This window comes from Mobula hypostoma, chromosome 1 (genome assembly GCF_963921235.1).
Source record: "Mobula hypostoma chromosome 1, sMobHyp1.1, whole genome shotgun sequence".
Taxonomy (NCBI): domain Eukaryota; kingdom Metazoa; phylum Chordata; class Chondrichthyes; order Myliobatiformes; family Myliobatidae; genus Mobula; species Mobula hypostoma.
The window spans coordinates 250,062,967-250,087,653 of record NC_086097.1 but is presented as its reverse complement, the minus strand read 5'-3'; the positions used below and the strand labels follow the sequence as shown (position 1 = coordinate 250,087,653).

General features: G+C 40.8%; 1 protein-coding gene across 2 annotated transcripts in view; it reads right to left on the bottom strand.

Annotated features, from left to right (window-relative positions):
* taf2 (TAF2 RNA polymerase II, TATA box binding protein (TBP)-associated factor) overlaps positions 1-24,687 on the bottom strand; it is a 130,487-nt gene that overhangs the window by 23,352 nt on the left and 82,448 nt on the right. For both annotated transcript variants that reach the window (XM_063067037.1, XM_063067046.1), the window contains exon 22: positions 19,726-19,835. In XM_063067037.1, the coding sequence (XP_062923107.1) occupies positions 19,726-19,835 (110 nt within the window). The remainder of the gene's footprint in view (positions 1-19,725; positions 19,836-24,687) is intronic.

Genomic DNA, 24,687 nt, shown 5'->3' with positions numbered 1-24,687 from the left:
ATCATAAAAGGATCTCGGACAGTCTCGGCTCAAAATGTCAATTGTTCACTTCTCTCCACAGACGACGCTTGACATGCTGAGTTCCTCCAGCATTTTGTGTGTGTTAGGCCACAGAAAGAATTGTACACAAGAATGAATATTTTACAGGGTAGAATATTAGAGAACATGGGCTGGAGACCACACATACATGGATTGACTCTTGGACTGCCTGCTTAGTTTAGAGGCAATTCTGGACAGACTACAACACCACCATCACCAGCAGGCTTCAAATCCCATGAATGAAGGAAGGCGGTCTTTATTATGACATCCAGATCAATGGTCTCAAGCTGATACATTGACTGTCTCTCCATAGATGTTGCCTGACACATTGAATCCCTCCAGCTTTTTGTGTGTTGCTCCAGATTCCAGTATTTGCAGTTTCTTTTTTCCTCTCTATTAGGGAAAGGCTATATATAACATAGAGCTTTCTCTCCCAGTTCTGACAAGAGTCTCAGAGTGAAACATTAGTTTTATTTCTCTTTCTACAGAAGCTGCTGGACCTGCTAAATACTTTGAACATAGGGAATGGGTGGTAAAAATTTGTCGGTCAACTGGACATTGACAAAAAACACATGAAACAGGAAAATAAAGTAACAGTGGAAGATCATTTTACTTTCCCGAGATAATTGTCTTACCTTTCATACTTGGGAAGCAACACATTACAAGTACACTTTCGCACAGTAGTACAGCTAATATGCTGAATTTATACCAATAGATACAAACTCTAGCTGTTTGTCTTCAAATACATTAGTCATAATCCTTATTTAACTTTCGGAATTACACAATACTTCACAAACATGATGAACTGTTTTCAAGAGATATTTCTGTTAGCTTAAGAGATCATTTACGTGACTGCACTGAAACCGCCCTGCACTAAATATGATGTTGGAACGTCAACTAAGAACATCTTGACCTTTTTCTACAGTACAGAATAATGCTCGGAGATTTCTTTCGGCAACCAAAAGTCTTCAATTTTTTGAATCTTGGCATCAGCTGAATCATTTTGTAGCGAGATCAGTTCTTCCTCCACCCTTCCTATTAATACCTCATTACAAGTGTTCAGGAATAGATTTATTACCCAATCTGGAATTTAGATCAAGAGAAGATTGTAAGATCCTGAATCTCTCTGACCTGTCTTTATGAGCCTCACCCAGGTGGACACAGTATACTTGAAGATCATCATCTGATATTCTTTTTTTTCTTCCAACTCAGGGAGGCTTTTATCTTTTATGAAGTGAACATAACCAAGAAGCAAAGATCCGTTGCCTGCCAAAGTTAACTTATCCAATTGTAGAACAAATTCTGTTGTCCTAAATATATTGCACAATGTGTCTTCCACATTCTCAGATATTTCATCTTTATGTATTTGAACAGAGTTGCCACTGAGTGAAATCACTTCAATTAACTGATCTGGTGTCTTATACAAAACCGTACTCAGCACCTCCCTTACTGCTGGCAGACTCAGTTCTCCTCCAATTGTATCGGGCTTTCCAGATTTAGCAATTAAGCATTGAAATGTTCTATGAAGCACACAAACCATCATAGCCCCTCAACTCCAGGGCCTATAACTGTTCAATCTTCTCTGCAATCCTGTCCTTTTCCAATAAGTTCTTTAATGACAAAAAAAACATTAGTATGTGACTACTACCCTTCCCTATGTTCACTCTGATATTGTGTCTCTCCCTCCTGTCCGCATACCATTCCATAACCTCACCAACTTCCCTGGTTATGGTAACAGCAAGCAATCCAGCTTCTGCTGCACACAACCTTGGTCAATCGATAATTTTCCCACTACGTGCTGCTGGTTACGCCATCACAATGTCACCATGGCTCAATTTAGTCCAATATCTCCAAAGGAAAAATTCCTGCCACGCCCCGATGTTGAGTGGAATCGTTGTGTGCATGTTTAATTGGTTCAAAGTAATACATTTCTTAAGTTAAGCCTGTAATCCCTCAGTTGCCCCCCTTGCAGCTAAGTGCATCCAACTGCCCCCCTTATCTTTATTGCCTTCTTAGAAACTCTTGCTATTCCTGGAGGGAATACTTCCCACTTTGGTAACCACTGGCTTACAACCTATACAGACAGCATTAGACCATAAGACATAGGAGCAGAATTAGGCCATCTGGCCCATCAAGCCTGCTCCACCATTCAATCATGTCTGATCCTATTTTTCCTCCTCCTCAGCTCCAGTTCCCAGCCTTCTCCCTGTAACTTTTGCAGCCATGTCCAATCAAGAGCCTAACAATCTCTGCCTTAAATACACCCAACAACCTGGCCTCTACAGCTCTATGTGGCAACAAATTCCACAAATTCACTGCCTTTGGCTAAATAAATTTCTCCGCATTTCTGTTTTGAAAGGGTGCCCCTCTATCCTGGGGCTGTGCCTTCTTGTCCTAGACTCTCCCACCATGGGAAGTATCTTTTCCACATCTACTCTGTCTAGACCTTTCAATATGCAAAAGGTTTCAATGAGATCCCCCTTCATCCTTCTGAACTCCAGCGAGTACAGACCCAGAGCTATCAAAAGTTCCTCATATGATAACCCTTTCTTTCCTGGAATCATCCTTGTGAACCTCCTCTGGACCCTCTCCAATTCCAGCACATCTTTTCTAAGCTGAAGAGCCCAAGACTATTCACAATACTCAAGGTGAGGCCTCACCAGTGCCTTATAAAGCCTCAGCATCACATCCTTACTCTTGTATTCTAGACCTCCTGAAATGAATGCTAACATTGCATTTGCCTTCCTCACCATCGACTCAACCTGCAAGTTAACCTTTAGGGTGTTCTGCATTTGGACTCCCAAGTCCCTCTGCATCTCAGATCTTTGGATTTTCTCCCCTTTTAGAAAATAGTCCACACATTTATTTCTGCTATCAAAGTGCATGGCCATGCATTTTCCAACATTGTATTTCATTTGATATTTTCGTGCCCATTCCCCTAATCTGTCTAAGTCCTTCTCCATCCTACCTGTTTCCTCAACACTACTTGCCCCTCCACCAATCTTTGTATCATCTGCAATCTCAGCAACAAAGCCATCTATTCCATCATCTAAATCATTTACATATAGCATAAAAAGTGGTCCCAACACTGACCCTTGTGGAATACCACTAGTCACTGGCAGCCAATCAGAAAAGAATCCTTTTATTCCCACTCGCTGCCTCCACCAATCTGCCAATGCTCTAACCATGTTCGTAACTGTCTTGTAATACCATGCGCTCTTAACTTGGTAAGCAGCCTCATGTGTGGCACCTTCTCAAAGGCCTTCTGAAAGTCCAAATATACAACATCCACAGCACCCCCTTTATCTATCCTACTTGTAATCTCCTCAAAGAATTCCAACAAGATCGTCAGGCAGGATTTTTCCTGAAGGAAACCATGCTGACTTTGTACTACCTTGTCCTGTGTCACCAAGTACTCCATCACCTCATCCTTAACAATCGACTTTAACATCTTCCCAACCATGGAGGTCAGGCTAACTAGTCTACAATTTTCTTTCTGCTGCCTTTCTCCTTTCTTAAAGAGTGGAGTAACATTTAAAATTTTCCAGTCCTATGGCACCATGCCAGAGTCCAATGATTTTTGAAAGATCATTTCTAATGCCACCATAATCTCTAACTCTACCTCTTTCAGTTCATCTGGTCTGGTTGGCTTATGTACCTTTAGGTCTTTCAGCTTTTTGAGCACGTCCTCTCTTGTAATAGTAACTGCACCCACTTCTTTTCTTCACACACTATAACATCAGGCATACTGTTAGTGTCTTTCACAGTGAAGACTGATGCAAAATACTCATTTAGTTCATCAGCCATCTCCTTGTCCCTCGTTATTATTTCTCCTGCATCGTTTTCTAGCTGTCCTATATCCACTCTCATTTCTCTTTTATTTTTAATACACTTGAAAAAACTTTACTATCCACTTTGATATTATTTGTTAGCTTGCTTTCATATTTCATCTTTTCTTTTCTAATGATTTTTTTAGTTGCTCTCTGTAGTTTTTAAAAACTTCCCAATCCTCTATCTTCCCACTAATTTTTGCTTTGATGTATGCTCTTTCTTTTGTTTTTACATTAGCTTTGACTTCCCTTGTCAGCCATGGTTGTACTATTTTACCATTTGAATACTTCTTCATTTTTGATAAATGCACCTTCCTCATTTTACCCAGAACCGCACGCCATTGCTGCTCTGCTGACACCCCTGCCAGCATCTCCTTCCAATTTACTTTCCTCTCTCATACCGCTGTAATTTCCCTTACTCCACTGAAATACTGCTACACCAGACTTTACTTTCTCCTTATCAAATTGCAAGTTGAACTCAATCATATTGTGATCACTGGTTCCTTAGGGTTCTTTCACCTTAAGCTCCCTAATCACCTCTGGTTCATTAGATAACACCCAATCCAGTATAGCTCATAGTAGGCTCAATGACAAACTGCTCTAAAAAGCCATCTCTTAAGGCTGATTTATACTTGTGCATACTAGCTTATGTCATAGCCTACGCAAGTGAGCGACGCTGTTGTGAGCATTTATACTTGTGCATTGGTGTGTCTGCGTTGTGCTGCAATTCACCGCCAAAACGCTAGTTGGCAGTGAGGTTTCTATGCCACTGTGTTGAGTTTCTTCGTGTTGAAATTCAACACAAAGAAACTCAAACTTCAAACAGTGGCGACTGAAACTGAAGGAGGGTGAATTTTCTGTGCTTGTCCGGCCACTGAGAGACAAGGACGAGGAAATGCATTTCAAATATTTTTGGATGTCTGCTGGTAGATTTGACGATTTGGTTCATCGCCTCCAACCATTAATATCGCATCAGTGTACACACAGTTTACTCAAAGACTGGCAATCACCATTCGAGTTTTAGCTTCAGGTGGAAGTCAACAGGCTGTAGCAGCTAGATACAAAGTGGCATCAAGCACAGGGTTCTCTATAATTTCGGAGGTCTGTAAAGCTTTATGGAAAGCATTGCAGCCAGAATTCCTTACCTGCCCTTCAGTCGCCCAATGGGAAGTTATTGCAGCGTAGGAGGAAATGCGATGCTACCAAGTAGACCAATCACAGTTGTTGCGGTCTGCATCGCCGCGACGCGTAGTTACATTTTGGGAGAGGTGCGTGTTAGGCTACGGCATAGGGTTTGCGTAGAGTACAGCATAGGGTGCGCCGCTACGCCGTACCTACGGCGAACATTTGACGCACAAGTATATATCAGCCTTTTGGCACTCACAAACTCACTCTCAAGATCCATTACCAAGCTGATTTTCCCAATCGACCTATATGTTAAAATCTCCCATGAGTTGTGGTAGGATTTTTTCTTTAATTTTATGAAGTTTGAACTTTTATTGTGTTTGCCACTATCCACAATTAATCTCATAACCCCACTCAACACAGGATTTTGTGTTAACCTTTAGGCCCCATGATCGATACAGAGTTTTTGGAATATAAAGATCAAAGAGTCTATACCAAGTCTTTCCAAATCTGGCTGTGCTCAGATCCTGGCAGCATTAGTAAATAATGAAAATGAAAAGAGGATCTTGGTTAATCACGAAAACCAGTCTCTACTCCTATTAAAGCAGTGGCTCTCATTCCCCGGTCATAGATTATCAAATGGAATGAGTACTTCTATGTACTTCTAAACATTGGGTGTAGCAAGGATGCTGAATACGTTTGCTCCTTTTTATATGATCAGATCTACTTTGTGATATCCAGGGGCATGAAGAATCTGTAAAGGTTTAATGAAAGGTACTTCATTCATTTTGATGAGAAGAATTTAAATGAAAAATGGAGGAACCATACTCTAACTGCAGTAGGCAATGTAAATAAATTGGTATCAGAGAAGAAACTACTGTTGAAATTAAAGAGATTAGAGGCCAAGAAAACTACCAGACATGTTGATCTGAATCCCAGAGTTATAAATTTAAGGGTAGTGGAGTCAGTGGATGCAAAAGTGAACTTTCAACATCGCCTGGATATTGGAGCAACATCATGTTGGAATATTGTGACTATGACACTGCTATTCAAAAAAGGGAGATAGAAAACAGGAAAATATACACCAGAGAGTTTAAAATCAGAGAAAACAGCAGAATGTATTATTGTGGATATAACAGATTATTCAAAAATCTTAATATGATTGTACAACTATGGTGAAGTAATGTGAGATGTGAACTCAGTCAGCTCCATCAGGGGCACTAGCGTCCCCAGCATCCAGGACATCTTCAAGGAGCGAATCCTCAAAAAGGCGGCATCCATTATTAGGAACATGTCCTCCCCATTATCCAGAATATGTCCTCTTCTCATTGCTACCATAAGGGAGAAGGTACAGGAGCCTGAAGGTACGCACTCAATGATTCAAGAATGGTTTCTTCCCCTCTGCCATCAGATTGCTGAATGGACATTGAACCCACGAACACTACCTCCCTACTTTTTTCTTCTTTTTTTGCTCTATTTATTTTATTTATATATTTTTAACTGTAATTTACAGTTCTTTTTATTACTTATTGCAATGCACTGCTGCCGCATAACAACACATTTCACAACATATGCTGGTGCTCGTGATTCTGATATGAAAGGAAAATCATGTTCAACAATATCTAATGGAACTCTGAGAAACTAATGGATAGACTTGATCGAGAGGGGTAAGAGCTGGTGGGTGTAATATATTGATATTAAAAACAAACATCTGATGAGGCACTACACAAAAGGTCACAGAATGAGGAGCCAGAGGAAGTCACCGAGACAGGTAGAGTTGCAACATTTAAGAGGTATTTAGATTGGTAGATGTGGGGAGGGTTATGGGTTGACCATGAGCAATTGGGACTAGAGGGAGAATGCTATCATCAGCATAGACCAGTTGGGCTGAAGGGCCTGCTTTCGTGCTGTAGTACTCTATGACTCACAAGGTTGAGATGCAATGTTAGCAAGGACAGAGATCAAGAGACCTTAGTGACAATGGAATTTAACACATCTTGTTGATAATGCGGGTGGCAGAATGGGGATACGTCTCTACCAAAGGATGTGTAAGGCAGTCCTTCCCTCCGCTAGCCTGCAGATCTTGCTTAGGTAAGGTGCAGCACCAGCTTAGCACCCCCTCTCCCCCCAATCAGGGTCATGTGAAGCCATGGCAGCAGGTGGTGCATATCACAAGTCCTGGTTATGCAACCACTGACAGCAGAACTATAGCATTTTTCAGCAGTTGCAAACTTAAATGTTGACATGCAGGGCAATACTGATGGAATGCATTATGAAATACGACATAAGTATAGAGTCGCTTCAGTGCAAATTGGCCTTTGTGGTAAGGGTGTTAAACTACAATACTAAGAAAGTCTTGCAGAGATTATATGGGGCTTGATTGAAATTTAATTTGGAGCAATGTGTGCAACAATTATTTCCAGACCTATAGGAGGATATACTCAACATTCAGCCAGTGCAGCATAGATTCACCAGTTTTCTGGATGTTTCCTACAAGGAAAGATACTGTCCCACATTCACTAGAATTAGAACAAGTTATCATCTCAGTGGGACACAAGAGATTCTAGGAGGAACCAACAGAATTGACAGTGAGAGGCTCTTTTCTCAAATTATAGAATCCAAATTTTGAAGATGCAATCTTAGAGTAAGGTATTATCTATTCAAATACCACAGAAACAAATACGTACTTAAAATATGACCAAAAGATGTAGAAGCAGAATTAGGCCACTTGGCCCATCAAGTTTGCTCTGCCAATCCATCATGATTGATCCATTATCTATCTCAATCCCAAGTAACCTTCTCCCTGTAACCTTTGACTAACTAAGAACCTTTCAACGCTTGCTTTAAATATACACAATGACTTGGCCTCCACATTTGCCTGTGGCCATGAATTCCACTGATTTACCACCCTCTGAATAAAGAAATTCCTTCTCATCTCTGTTCTAAAAGGACTCCCCTGTATTCTGAGGCTGTGTCCTCTGGTCTTAAGACTCCCCCATCAGAGGAAACATCCTCTCCATATTCACTCAGTCTAGGCCTTTCAATACTTGATAAAATATTAGTTCTTTGGAATTCTTTACCTGGAATGGAGTGAGCACTCAATTTGTGAACATATCCAAGATCAAAATAAATGAAATCAGTGAAATTAAAGGTTTAGCATAAAATAATGAATCAAATTAATTTGCAGCAAAGCATTTCAACAAATAAAAATGGCTGTAAAACAACCTCCTAAATTTGCCATTTCTGTCATATAGCATGGAAAGAAACATTAACAGAAAAATATAGGGGCAGTAGAAAAATAAAAGAAAAACTGAGAAAACATTCTCAGACTACCATAGTACACTCAGCAACTGGAGGTATTTATTCTTGTCGATACCTCACTGAAGACTTTTACAAAGTTACATATTACTTCACACAACAATTCTCCACGGTCTAATTAGTGAAATACCCCCAACCACTCTGCACATCATCTGTGGCCCGCCCAATGCTGGCACATGAAGCTCACCATTGCCAGACGTGGCCTCAGGAACCAGAAAACAAGGGAGCAGATTGGGCCCAGTCCAATCTCCTGGGCCTGAGTCCATACACAGCTGCCCATGGAGATCAAGATACAGGGGTTCAGGAACAGCAGCCACAGATTCACACTAAAACACTGCAGCACAATACCAGTGGCCTGGGGCTACATTACTGGCAGGCATAGTTCAATCATCACATAATGATGGGGCACAGTCGTACAGTATTGGCAGACATAGGTCTACTGGCATATAATACTGGGGAGCAATACCAAAAAGGACATGTCTATCTCCTTATAAAACTGCTAATAACTGGCACACATCTATCATTATAAAATAATGGGACATGGTGATTATAAAACATAGAATCAGAATTAGGCCATTCGGTCTATCGTGTCTGCTCTACCTTTCCCCAATCAACTGCACAGATGCAACTTTCACAGAAAACCCCTCAGATCATGATTCATATCTTTATTTGTCTTGAATCACCAGTCTCCATTGTTCAGGCAATCCTCAAGCAGCTGAGCACTAGACCCAAGTGTTTTTATTAATATTCATAGTTACTAGCAGCCACTCTTGTTGATGTTTAAAGTTCAAAGCTAATGTCATGAAGCATAGTGATTCCTGAAGTTTGATGAGGAGAACATACTGTCACAAACGTGGAATCTGCCTCAGGGTCTGTGCGCCCTCCCAGGCGTGCTGTGGAATGGGGGCAGCAATCGTACTTGTGAGCACGCACATTCTGCACATTCCAGCTATTCAGTGCTTCATTGTGGTGGTACTTAACTCCCTTCGTCTCGTTTCAGTTTTATCGAGTCTTGACCAAAAACACAACAATGTCAACACTCCCTGCTTCCCAGGAAAGAAGACTACAGTTTAGATTGATGCCATAAAGAAGTGGTATTTATCTAGTGCTGTTATTGCTTCTGAACCGCAATGTCAGCATTGGCTTTCAGTTTGGGAATTCTAGATAACAGCCCTGTTGACCTAGCATTTATTGTTTTTCCTTTAATTGTGCACAGTTCTTACTAAGTCTGTGAATTATCCATCCACTTCAGTGTTGCTCCCTCTGCACTTGGGCTATCACCGCATATTCCTGTCATACGTATCCGGCGCCTACATTAGGGAAATAACAAGTGTTCACCCTGGCAGGAAAATGTTAACAATTATTTTCTTTTTAAAAGAAAGCACATTTTTTTTCTCCCCACTCTGAATGGACTGGAATGTGGCCTCTAGATTTTGAGTTTACTGTTAAATGTAACAGCACATAATTTGAGGATGCATTCCCATAAAATAAGAATCGTTTGCCCGGAATGGGTATCTGTCATATCCTGTGTTAGACTTTCTTATTTATCTTTCACCGATATAGTATCATTTTTATCTTTCACTGATATAATATCATTTCAGACAACATCCACAGTTAAAGGAGACATTTTGGTCTGTTAAGTGCAATGCTCCTTTACTGTGGATGTCGTCTGAAATGTAATACAAGACTTTTGAGGCTCTGTCCACAAGCCACACCCAAAGCAAGCCTTACCAACAACACTACGGCTGGAATCCAACACTGGCAAACCCAACCATAGACTGCAATTACTTAAGAAGGCAGCTAACTGCATCCTCTTCATGGGAAAAGCAGGTTAGGAAATAAATGCTGGTCTCACCAGCAACGTTCATGTTCCAAGAATGAATAAAAAGAACCAATAAAGTTGTGTGATGATCAAAAAGTGAAAGTCAACTTTCCAGATGCCTCAAAATGCTAAATGACACTGAAAGGCATTACTGTACTAGGAATCAGTAAAGCTGAAGTACAATCGCCAAAACAGCAATACATATTTGTAAGCGTTTTCCTTTTAGCTCATCATGAAAAAGCAAATGTAACGTGTACATTTGAGATCGTCTAGTTTTCCTCTTCAGAGTAAATGAATTGTGTTCATTTTAGACCATATAATTTATAAAACAGCACATTCAATGGTTGTCCTCTTAAATCACAAGGAATATGCAATTGGCCATACTTTATTTCTCAAAACTCATGTTTGTCAGCTAGATTTAATGAATCTATCATCCCCTACAAAGGCAAAAAGTATTTCAAAAGTAATCAGTAGCCTGAATATTCCAGGTGCAAACTGACAAATTCTAGGCAATTCCTAGAAATCTGCAAGCCAAGTGGTGGAAACTTGGATTTGCCATCTATACAGGTATTGATATATACAGTATATCTATGTACAAACTCTGTGTGTTTCAGGGTAAACCACATAACCTCAATGGACCAAAGTGGAATAATCATTCCTATGTATACATTTGCTGTTAAAATACAAAGTTAAACTGCAGTTTGGTAAGGGTAATGGGGTTTATTGATCTGCAAAAAGCAAGATGCTGATTATGTAAAGAGAGGATGAATAATAATTTAGGAGGTAACAGTCTAAAGTTGAAAATGGTTAAGAAATAAGAGGCTTATTACAAGTTTTTAATCATAATATTTTTATTATGTCATTTCCTTTGCTGGAAGTTTCCTTTATATCAACACTGCATTAAGTCTCTTAACTAAATATGCACGATTTCAAACATACAAAAGTAGTTTTTTTGTCCATTATAAAATTAACACACAGAACTCGGGCATAACTGTTAAACTAAGTACAGCAAAGAAAACTTAGCTACTACTGCCTCGATCTAACATTCAATTGCAAACCTGAGGTAAATTTATTGAAATGTCTGCTTGCAATACAGCACCACAAACGGAACAAACAGGAAGACTGAATCCAAAGACAGACTTCGTTCATGACATGGACTCAAAATCAAAAGCATAAGCAAATGCAAATAGACCCAAACTGTCAATAATTTAACATTCACAAGTTCAACTAGAATAACTTGCTTTCATTTAAGATGCAGACTATTTTGTTGTGGGACATATCTTAAAATCATGGTCTCAACATCAAATGCCACCTGCCCATGCATGTCTATATAGTGTACCTCCCTCTGTCTGGTATGGTGTGGGGTCCTGCACAGGATTGAAATAAGCTGCAGAGAGTTGTGAACTCAGTCAGCTCCATCACGGGCACCAGCCTCCACAGCATCCAGGACACCTTCAAGGAGTGATGCCTCAAAAAGGAGGCATCCTTCATTAAGGGCCCTCATCACCCAGGACATGCCTTCTTCTCATTGCTACCATCAGGAAGGAGGTACAGGAGCCTGAAGACTCACACTCAAAGATTCAGGAAAAGCTTCTTCCCCTCTGCCATCAGATTTCTGAATGGACATGGAACCCATGTACACTACCTCACTACTTTTTTCCCTCTTCTTGCAGTATTTATTTAACTTTAACATTACACACACACACACACACACACATATATATACACACACACACACACATATATACACACACACACACACACATATACACACACACACACACACACATACACACACACACACACACATACACACACACACACATACACACACACACACACACACAATTTTCTATAATTTACAGTTTTTAAATTATATATTGCAATGTACTGCTGCCACAAATGAACATATTTCGCAACGTATGCTAGTAAGATTAAATCTGATTCTGATTTTGACTATTATGCAAGGATTTTCAAAAATGGCAAAATTAGTTAAATCTTTGGAATTATTATAATTTCTTAAGTTATAACGAGTTGAGGAAAATGCTTTAATTATCTATCTGTTGATTAAATGAAACATTTCATAAGAGCCTTACTCAGTCATTACATAGTCAACTTTTGAGATTCTAAAACACAAACTTATTTTTCGTTAAATCTTGGATTCTAAATTTATTTGAAACCATCAAACCAAGTAAACAAAATACTCATGTCTAAAGTTGAAATGACTTCAAAGCAACTGCTTCCAACAATTTAGAAGTTGTTACATTGAATAAAAAAACATCTGGAGCAGACTTCCATTACATAAAACACTGAAAACTAAACCAAGCCAAAGCCTTTGGTGCCCCAGTGACTGACATTTTTATTGAGCATATCAGAAACAACAGTTAACAAGGAAAAAGAATAACCATTTCACTACCAGGAGTATGTGAAATTATTATATTCAAAACAACTTAAACTCAATAAATGAAGAGTCTTATAAAAATTTGGAGAACAGCAGAAAGACACAGTTTGTGAGATTTTTGTGGAAACTGTCTGAGAACGGCCTGTCAATGGATGAAGGATTTTCCATTTATCAAAAGGCTGCTGCTATAATCTACAGTATAATGGGTATATTACTGACTAATGAAACTACCAAGTCCTTGAATAATGGCCTTTAAGGAAGGCAATCAGCCATCCTGACGCCATCTAGCTTAAATACAATTCCAAACTCTCAGCAACATTTTCCACTTTAATCTGACTTCTAACCTGCACTAAGCAAGCTCAATGATTATACTGAATGATATAACAGGAATAAGAAAAATAGACAAGCCATCCATTGCAAACCCACACACTGGATTCTGATCCAATGAAGGTGAATCCAGCCCAGTCAATCATGTAACATTCTCTTCAATAACATCAACTGACCGTCACAGGACCGGAAAACATACAGTACTTCTCAGCACAGACACAAATTTAAAAGTAAGTATTTCTGGATATGTCCTATCACCGGGGTAGTAGCACAATCAGGAGTTAATGCTCCAAACAGGTTAACAGACAACATGGAGTATCGTGGTATCAGGGCAAATCACATGGTGCCAATTAACACTCACCAACTAACGAATCGTTATTCCATGCTTAACACCACATGGAAAAATCATCAAAGGTAGAGGCACACCTAGATGACAACCAGACACCAGGATTTAACAGAACCACTACTAACCAAGCACTGAGGATACAACTGCCAGTATGGCAATACAAAAGATCATGATAGAACAAAACATCGTAACACACTGTAAGGTTTCACTGCTAATGTAATGGCTTCTCTGTAATGTTGCACTGCTAAGATAATGGTTTCTGTGTAGCAGCAATGTTTGGGTTACGACTAGAGATAACGGGGCACGTTAGCCAATGAGTGAGATGTTGTTCTTTCTTGTGTGTCTGGGAGTCGGGAATTCGCTGTCTTTTGCCGGGGAGAGATGAGGAGAGAAGACGCGAATGGAGAGAGTTGGTACACCGCCGAACAGAGTGGACGCAGCGACGATCGGAGGAGGTCGATGGTGGACGAACCGCCTTATCAGTGAGCTCCAACTGTTTCAGGAGAAGGGGTCCTTTTCTTTTTTGTTGTTTCTTTACTAACCACATAGTCAAATTAAGAATTATAAAGCTCAATTGTTTAGTCGCATATTATGTACTGTGCTATTTCGTGATACTGATTTGTAACAGGAGACATGTCACGCAGCATCCTCCCAAATGAGACTTCGTAAGTTTGGCCAGACCAGAGGCTATCACCCCCTATATTAAGCCACTAGCGGAAGTGAGAGTTACAACACTTTCCACTATTTCCAGCACACAAGTTAGGTGAGGCCCTCCATTTGTTAGAATCAACCATGGACATTGTGTCCCAGCTGTCTACATGATACACAAGGCAGTGAAGTTGCTGGTGAACGCAGCAGGCCAGGCAGCATCTCTAGGAAGAGGTGCAGTCGACGTTTCAGGCCGAGACCCTTTGTCAGGACATGTAGCAGGCTCCTGCTCTCCATGCAGCTGATGAATCCAAAGGAATGGTAGAGATTGATACATTTTGGCGCCAATGGCATCGCAGGAGTTGCCAGTCAGTGTTGAAGTCAAGTCTGCCTTAGGGACCCAGGCTCCAGATTTTTCCTCAGCGTTTACTCCCAAAGCCACAAGGGAGTGGAAATTTGAGATCACAGTTTTCAGAATCAGAATTAGGTTTATATCACCAGTGTGTGTCGTGAAATTTGTTAACTTAGCAGCAGCAGTTCAATGCCATACATGATAATAAAGAAAGAAAAATAAATCAATTATGTATATTGAATAGATTTTAAAAATGCAAAAATATAAATAATATTTACTGCAAAAAAATGAGGTAGGGTTCATGGGTTCAATGTCCACTTAAGGAATCATATGGCAGAGGGAAAGAAGCTCTTCCTGAATTGTTGGGTGTGTGCCTTCAGGCTTCCTGACAGTAACAATGAGAAGAGGGCATATCCTGGGTGATGGGGGTCCTTAATAATGGGCGTCCAGTGACGTATCTAAGGTATGGCAGGTATGGCACGTGCCCTGGGAGCCACTTGAAGGGGGGCGCCACTGAGCAGTTTCTATTAAAGTCAGACAAGCCATCCTCGGATAGTGAAAAAAGAATTTTCTTCAGATGTATGATCTGTCTTTGATTATCATGGGTGAGAAGCACTAGGATGGCCTTATTTCAGAGCATTGTGTAAGAAGATCATGAAACGTTTCTTCACGAATAAAAAGGAAAGTGGAGCTGAAGGATGGAAGAGACGAAAGCTGGAGGCAGAGGAAGCCAAGAGGTCGAGCAAGTTCTTCATGCCCTTCTTTGAAAAGCCCGGAACAAGTAGTTTGACCAATTCCATGGAGTTCCCTGCACCTGCTACAAGTTTGTTAGAATCCGAAGGTGGATCAAGTACAAATGCGTCACAAGCTGAGGAGGAAGTCAAGTCAGATAAATCCGAGTATGACGAGATTAAGAGTGAGGCTGCCACAGAGAACGTGGTCATGACAGGAGGGGAAGACGATGGTGGTGGTGGTGATGTTGAGTTTATTGATGAGATTTTACCTGACGACACTGAACCTAGTGAACTGGATGGTGTCAAAGAGCCTGGAACTGTCATACCAGAAGTATTGAACAGCATGACATTGGATTTCTGAAGTTCGACAAGGATACTGGAAAAGCAATTCTGCCTGACATGTTGAGAACAGAAATAATAAAGCATTTCGAAGCATTTCCAGAACAGTGAGGGGCCTTTCCTCCCAACAAATAACTACTCAATGAACAAAACTTGGGGAAATTGGGAAACGGTCGTGGTGAGGAAGTTACTCGCTCGTGGCTGGCCTATTCCCCTTCTAAAAAGTCTGCATTTTGTATCTGTTGTCTTCTCTATTCCCGGTCAGACCATCAATCCTCACTGGAGCAGGAAAGTGAATTAAAACAGTGGAAAGCACCTGAAAGGATTAGTGTTCATGAAAATGCCAAGAATCATCGGGAATGCTTCACACTTTGGAAAAAAATTTAGCTGGAAACGGAGGAGTTATTGACGCGGTATTTCAGTCACAGATTGAGAAGGAAAAGTAGAAGTGGCGTGATATCTTGATGAGAATCCTTCACTGTATAAAATTCCTTGTGACTCAGAACCTGGCTTTGCGAGGACACAGGGAGTCACTTCAGCTAGACAATGACTCCAACGTGGGAAATTTCCTTGGCTTACTGAAACTACTGGCCATCTTTGACCTGTCATAAAAGAACACCTCACTCATTTGGAACGTCATCCTGGATCCACGTCTTATCTTTCACCGGGTGTCCAGAACAAATTCATCCACATGATGGCATCCATTGTTCCCCAGAGTTTACTGAGAAGCATTCGTAAAGCCAAGTACTATGGTCTCATGTTCGAACTCGACTCCTGATCAGGCACACCGTGAGCAGATGTCAGAAGGAGTGAGATATATGAAGTTGATTTTGAGAGGAAAACAGTCTGTGTTAGAGAGTCCTTCCTTGGTTTTATCCAGATTAAGCCAGGAGGATGCTGAGAGCTTGGTTGAAGACATCTTGAAACAGCCAGAGAAGGACGAAGTGGACCTAGAAGATTGTCGGTCACAGTGCTACGACAACGCTGCTGTGATAGCTGGACACAGAAATGGTGTTCATCAAAGAATAAGTGAGAAAAACAACCTGGCAGTGTTTGCGAATTGCGACAATCACTCACTCAACTTGGTGGGTGTACACGCAGCCAAGCAGGATACAATGATGGTCATGTTTTTTGGAACCATCGAAGCTCTCTACGTGTTTTTCTCTCGTTCAACACACCGCTGGGAAAAACTCAAAAACGGCGTACCTGTGGTTGTTAATTCAGAGTCCGAAACCAGGTGGAGTGCAAGGACAGAAGCAGTGAAGTCCGTCAACAAGTACTTAAGGAGATACTTCAAGTTCTCCAGGACACGATAGACAATGAAAACGAGACCAGTGAAACAAGAAGTGACACAAGGCAGCTGTACAACCGCATGTGGAGTTATGATTTTCTGGTTTTGCTAGGATTTTGGAACAAAGTACTCATTCGCATTGACCGTATACAAAAGAGACTGTAGGATCCTAGCATGAGCTTCCACGATGCTGCCCTGGATTTGAAAGCCCTCCGAGATCATTTTTATGATGAAAGAGAAGTGTTGGTCACTGAGTCACTCAAAGAAGGAGTCGGTCTCTATCAAGAATGGAATATTGAAGTTGAAAGAAGTCAGAGACGAAAGAAACGAATGGCTGATGAGAACTCGAGAGACGCTGGGTTAACAGCTAAGGAGGAAATGGAAAGAGTCATGAAGGGAACACTCGACCGTCTTCACAGAGAAATGGACGAAAGGTTCGCTTGTTTGCACGACACTGACACCAAGTTTGGGTTCCTTCTTGATGTCAAGGGACTGTGTTACGGTGCCGACAGTAACAACCTAAAGAAGAAGTACAAAAGTTTGGGTGAATTGTACAGCTCTGATGTTGATGGACAGTAGCTATATGAAGAAATTTTTGGATTGCAGAATGTTGCTGTCAAGGTGGGTCAACATGAAAATATCAAGACCTGAAGAGCTTCTTGAATTTATTGTTCAGTATGGAGATGAGAGCGTCTTCCCCAACCTTCGCATTGCAATTCAGATAATGCTAACCATCGCAGTTTCCATCGCCAGCTGTGAGAGATCATTCAGCAAGTTAAAACTAATACTTTTGTATTTGAGAGCCTCCATGGGTCAAGGCAGACTCTGTGATCTTGCTCTGCTGAGTGTAGAAAGAGAAGAAACTGAAAAAAATGACTTTGATCACATCATAGACCAAACTGCATCAGTGAAAGCAAGGAAGGTGCAGTTATAATTTTGATGTAGTGCCATAATTTGTTAATTAAAAGATTAACGAGCTTGACTTGTACTTTTAAGCTGATACTATGGTAAAGTTACCTAAAAGATGGGTGTCAGATGTTTGGACGGGGCACAATTTCAGTGCTTGCCATAGGCGCTATTTTCCGTAGGTACGCCCCTGTGGACGTCGTCTTCTTGAGGCACTGCTCCTTGAAGATGTCTTGGGTACTATGGAGGTTAGTATCCAAGGTAAAGCTGACAAATTTTACAACTTTCTGCAGCTTCTTTCGGTCCTTCTAAATGAGCTGCCAATCATAGCTGACGTGCCCTACCTGCCCGAAGTGACTGGTTTAAAGGTGCCAGTTACCCACCTTTGCCCTTTCTCCTGTCTGTGGAATCAGTTCCACTGGGCGCAGTAGCTAAGCCACACATGAAGGCCAAGAGTTGGACTTGGTTGTCAGAGGCTATTTGAGGCACACGCTATTGAGAGCATTTAATAGATAGCGGGAGCTCATTCCCACTCCCACCCCCTGTATAACAATCTTAAGGAACAGGTTAGGAGTGTGTTGGAATACAGTCTATTTGCTTAGATGAATGCAACTCCAAAAGCACTGAAGCCGGATTTCATCCAAGAGAATCAGTCTTGACAATTGTCAGCCACGTCCAAAATCCGTGAACAACGCCAGACCAGCACAATTGGTTCCACATTCTACCTAATTCTATCTAGGAAATGCAGGATCAGTTCCTTCATTGGCATTGAATTAAAAGTATTGAAGGAGTACCTCTAAAATACAGACTTCAGCAGTTCAAGATGTCACCTTACCATATTCTCCTTGAGGACAATTAGATGTGGGGAATAAATGCTCTCCTTGTCAGTAACTTCAACATTTCATAAATATAAAGTTTGGAATATTATGTGAAACTTCAATTTTACAACTGTCAACAATGACGCTACTATATTTATAACTTTTTTTAAAACATTCAGGAAGCAGGGTGATATACAGGTTTCTGTCTACATCAATGGTGTTGAGCACTTCAATTTCTGAGAGTTGAACATCATCTGTCTTGGTCCAACCACATTGATGTCATGGGCAAGAAAGCTCACCAATACCTCTGTTTCTCAAGAGGGTGTAGAAATTTGGCATGTCCCTGTTATTATTTACCAATCGATGCACTACAGAAAGCATTCTGTCTAGATGAATAACGGCTTAGTATGGCAACTGCACTGCATATGACCACAAGAAACTGCATAGAGCCATGGACACAGCTCAGCACATCACAGGAACCAGCCTACCGCCTATGGGCTCCATTTGTTTTTCTCGCTGCCTCAGTAAAGCAGCCAGCAGCATCACAGTCCCACCCACCAAAGAAATTCTCTTTTCTCTCCTCTTCCATCAGGCAGAAGATTCAAAAGTATGACAAGCACATAGTAACAGGTTCAGAGACAGCTTCTATCCCCATTGTTATCACACTCTTGAACGTACACTTTTCAGGCCGAGACCCTTCATCAGGACCATATATAGTATGATAAAATGGACTGCTGACCTCAAAATCTATCTCATTATGATCTTGCATTTTATTGTTTATCTGCATTTCACTTTTGCTGTAGTTTTTTTACACTTTATTCTGCATTGTTATTGCTGCATCATTCTAGAAATCTGGCATGTCACTTCTGGATTGTTTCCCTTGCACTTCTAATCCATATTACTCACTATGCAATGCTCTCACTGGTCTTGAACTTGCTATTATACATTTGCATCACAACGTGACTTTGCTTACATAGCTACTAGCCAGGGTGTTGTAAGTGAATTACTTAACTTAATACCTAGGTCTTTCTCTGCACCATCAGTTCTCCCAGATGTGATACTGTGATGTGATCTGTACCAAGTGCTGACCTCCAGCTTCTGATTTTGATCAAATGTCAGTTTACCAATCCTCACTCCCTACAAACCCTATTACTGGACCATTATACTACTGACCTCTTAACCCCAACCCACACTATTATATGCTGAGCTCAACTAAACCCCTTCACCACTCCTTGGCCACTTTACAGGACAAGTCAGGCCTGTAGTCAGCAACAGCCCAAGCCTGGTTTCAGAATGGAGCAGATATTGGTATCCTGCTGAAGTTTACTTTTAGGCACATTAGAAGTTTTAGAGATTAATTCTTCAATGAAAGGAAAAAATGACAAAATAGCAATTTGTAACTAACTGTCTCATCTGTAGGCTAACATACCTGAGTTCATTAGTTTCCAGAGTTGGTCCACCAATGCCTCAGAGCACAAGGAGGAGTCTGTGTTCTTGGTGAAAGGCGGATTTTTATTGAGCATACTCAAAACTTTATGTCTGTAAGATGTGAAACAAAAAGGATATTTCAGTTATATACAGCAGTTTGATGACGGTACTTGGAGAACTAACAGGCCAGTGGTCTAGTGGTATCTGCACTGGATTTGAGGCGAGTGGTCCTGGGTTTCAATCTGGCTGGCGCCTTGCACGCTTTCGATCTCTGCTAGGTTGAGCGTCAAACTAGCAACATGGCCCCGTAAAACACAGGCAAACGCTAAAGGAACGGCAAGGTCACCGCCTGATGTGCCACAAGGCACAGAAAGGAATAACAATATCTTTGGAGAAATATGCTAAAAAGCTTGTGCAGCTTGTTGGCTGGTTCTCATTTAATTCAAATTTTTGAGCGCAGGAGTTGGAATGTTATGTTGAATCTGCATACTACGTCAGTGAGGTCTAAATTGGAGTATTGTGTGCAGTTTTTGTCACCTAACTACAGGAAGGAGGAGGTAAGATTAAATAAGTGCAGAGAAAATTTACAAAGATGTTTTCAGGACTTGAGGACCAGAGTTACAGGGAAAGTTTGAATAGGAGAATGAAGAGAGGTTTGATAGAGGAATACAAAATTATGAAGGATATAGATAGGAGAAATGTACAGTAAGCAGGTTTTTTCCATTGAGGTTGGGTGAAACTAGAATTAGAGGTCATGGGTTAAGGTTGAAAGGTGAAATGTTTAAGGGGAACATGAGGGAGGACTTGACTGAGAGGGTAGGGTAGAGCATGGAACGAGCTGCCAGTGCAAACGTTGGATACAGATTCGATTTCAGAATTTAAGAGAAATTTGGATAAGTACATGAGTTGGAGGGGTATGGAGGGCTACGTAGGTTGATGGGATTAGGCAGAATAGTTTGGCACAGACTAGATGGGCTGAAAGGTCTGTTTCACAGCCATGGCATTCTATGACTCTGTTTTCAAAACATGGCAGACCCTACAAATATATTAAGACCAAACGAGTAACTAGGGAAAGAATAGATCCCTTTAATGATTGTTCATCATCTACGTGTGAAGCCACAAGATATGCACAAGCAGTTAAATGGATATTTCTCATGCGTATTTACTGCAGAGTAGGTCACAGAAGCTAACAAATTCAATACATAGTGATGTATTGGAACATATCCACATTATAATAGAGGTGGTGCTGCTGGTCCCTAGATAAACCTCTCCGGTCTCATCAAGTGCATCTTCAAACACTGTGGGAAATGAAGGAGGAAAGTGCTGGAGCCCTGGCAGAGATATTTGCACCATCTTTAACCACAAGTGAGGTACTAGAGGACTGGAGGATGACTAATGTTGTGCCTTTAAGAAGACTGAGAAGGACAAGCCAGCGAACCAGATGCTGGTGAGCGTAGCATCTGTGGTTGGAAAGTTACTAAAGGGGATTCCAAGAGACAGGATCTACCAGCATCTGAATACTAACAATTTGGATGAGAACATTGTTAACACAGTTAGCAAGTTTGCAGATGACATCAAAGCTGGTGGTGCAGTGGACAAAGAAGGTGGTCATCTAAGATTACAACAGGATTTACATACATTTAGGAAGTAGACCAAGGAATGACAGGTGGAATTTAAATTGGACAAGTGCAAGGTGTTGCATTTTGATTAGTTAAGTCAGGGCACGACTTGCACAATAAATAGTAAGGCCCTGTAGTGTGCTGTATAACAGAGACACCTAGGGGTACAGGTACACACAAGAGGTTCTGCAGATGCTGGAAATCTTGACCGACACACACAAAATTCTGGAGGAACTCAGTAAGTCAGGCAGGGACTCAGCATGAAATGTTGACTGTTTATTCCCCTCCATAGATCTTCTGATTTATGATGGTGCTGGTGAAGCATAGTGACTACCTGCTGGTAGCAAACAAAACTAACTACGTTATTAATCACACCTTTTCTGGTAAATAGTCACTGCAATCAATGGCCTGCAACTTCCTGTTTCAGAACTGAGCTTTTGAACCACCTGTACGACGTGGTATTTTTGCAGTTTGAACTGACATCTCAAAGGTGCAGGACTGTTGCTGTGCATCGTGTATGAGCCTGGCTGAACCTGAGAGCAAGGAATGTGCCAAAATTTGGCCATTGCTGGAGCAAACTTGGAGGCAATTCGATGCAGCAGAACCAAAGTGAGGCAATGCACAGTTGAGGTAGCAGAGCCCAGGCCAGAGAGTGAGGAACGGTCTGAGGTTTGGATGATTTAAGCACCAGGCCAAGTTGGAAAGGTCAGAGGGTCAGGGCCAGAGGCGGGGGTCGGGCTGGTGTTCAGCTCGCTGTTCTGCAAGGTTTACTTGTCTCTGCGATGAACTGAGCCTGCGGCCCGCAACAAACAAGCTCTTGGATCGGCTTTGACTGGCTTTGTTGCTATGGACTCACTTTCATGAACCTCAGTTCTGAATGTTAGTTGCTTACTTTTATAGTTTCCACGATTTGCTATTTTTTTGCACTTTGGGTGTTTGATTGTCTTCTTTTTATTAATATGTTCTGTTAGGTTTCCTTGTTTTGTGGCTGCCTGTAAGGAGACAAATCTGAAGATTGCATATAGTATACTATACATAGTTTGATAATAAATGTACTTTATACTTCAGATGCTGCCTGTTTTACTGTGTGCCTCCAGCCTTCTAGGGATACAGTTCCCTGAAAGTGGTGACTAGGGTGGTGGGCAGTGAAGAAGGCAGTTAAGCATGTTAGTCTCCATTGGTCAGGCCTCTGAGTACAGGAGTTGGCGCATTATGTTGAAACTGTACGAGTCATTGGTTGAGACGTGGAATATTGAGCACAGTTCTGATCACCCAACTATGTCATTAAGCTGGAAAGGGTGCAAAAAAGATTCATACCAGGTCTGGAGGCCTTGAACTATTAGGAAAGGCCACATAGGCTGTGCCTCTGGACCACAGAGGATGAGAGGTGACCAGAAAAGTATATAATATAACGAAGAGAAGAGACAAGATGGCTTGCCGGGATATTTTTCCCCAAGTAAGGGAGTCTTTTATGTTAAACTTTTCAGTTTTACCAAATGTCTGGTCACTACTTGTCCTTATTCTAACACTTCCCATAAAGGTTCAATATCCCACACACCTTCCTGTCCCCTCGTTTTACTGAGGTCTATTCTGCTCCAATTTTCTATGCTCGATATTTGCACCACACTACTCCTTTTTACTCAGCCAGGTTGGATTTGCTTTTTGATAGATATATTTTTCTCAAATATTCAATTTGACTTTCTCAACTCACTCCCCAGACAGAAACTTTACAAGTATTCTGGGCTAAAGGACCTTTGCAGTGTCAAACATCTGCCAAGCTGAGGGATGAAACAGAGAACCCTTTCCATCCTGAAGAAGAGACTCAGCCCTAAACGTTGACTGTTTATTCCCGTCAATGGATACTGTGTATTGACCTCTTTCCTTTTATTTTGGCTTTTTTAAAGAAAAAACTTTGGGTCCGAAACCATGTCCCTCAATTCTGGAATTGACACATTACAGTGAACCATTTGTTGTACAGCAATAAAATACATGAATCAGAGCAATGACATCACACTGATCTCATTTAGTTAATAACCATTCCTTTTCCTGTTTACAACAGTTACCTGGCCTGACTACCACACTGAGTTAAACAGCAACTCCACAAATTTAATCAGTTGTACAAAAGAAACAGGACCAACCAATTTATATACTAAGGGACTGTACAGTTCAGATAAACTGTCAAACATGCACTTGAAAAAATCTCCCGAAAATTGAGATCATAATCATTCATTTTTTCTATTAGAATTATTTTCCTAAGATAGTTTTTAATTCATCTTGGACAACAGGGTAAAAATAGCATAAATCTGAAACTCTTGCATGGTAGGAAAGCCAGTACTTCTTCCTGAGTGAAACTGAATTTTAAAACCAAAGTGGTGCTAAAATGCAGTTCGAACACAAGACACTTCCGACACATGGGTCATAATTTCTCTGGATATCAGAGGTTTTTTAGTCACAAAGTGAAGAGTGTCACATGATGTTTTAACTATAGGATGTCAGCCTGGCAGTGTGTGTGTTCCGATCAATTCTCTGCTCCTTCTCTTGTTCCGTTTCATTCCTTTTCATTTTTAATCAAATTAATTTCCAGTTCATTCTTCCTATAATCTTTCACTATTCTTGTTCAATCTCACCCTTCAAAATAAAATTCCATGGTCGCTTTGGTGCTGCATGGTGCAAGCGGAGGCTGGGAAAGAATGAGTGATCGCACTCAGAGTCAGCATTTCAGTCAGTGGGGTGATCAGAGAATGAAATCACCAGGATCAGGAGTCAGAGGCTGCTGCTGGAGCAAGAGAACATTACAGAAGCCTGGAGGAGTCAGTTGGCTTCTTAAAAAGTTGAAAAAACAGGTAGAGTAACTCAACAAAGAAAGGCATTTAAGATGAAAAAAAAACCAGAAAAGGATGAAGAATAAGCTGAAAAGATGGGTGATAAAGTAAGGAGTATCACCAAAGGACTGCAAAAAAAAACAAACGCAATGCAAACAAATGCTTGGAAGCGATTGGAAAAGTTGATAATGATATTTAACAAAAATATCAAAAAGGACCTTTAGTTTTTTAAACAGTAGAATGAATCAGAATCAGGTTTAATATCACCAGTATATGTCGTGAAATTTGTTGTTATGCGGCAGTAGTACATTGCAATAAATAATAAACTGTAAATTACAGTATATGTTTAAAGAGTTAAATTAAATAAATAGTGCAAAAAGATTTTTAAAAAGTTGTGAGGCAGTGTTCATGGGTTCAATGTCCATTCATAAATCTGATGGCTGAGGGGAAGAAGCCGTTCCTGAAACATTGAGTGTGTATCTTCAGGCTCCTGTACCTCCTCCCTTACGGTAGCAATGAGAA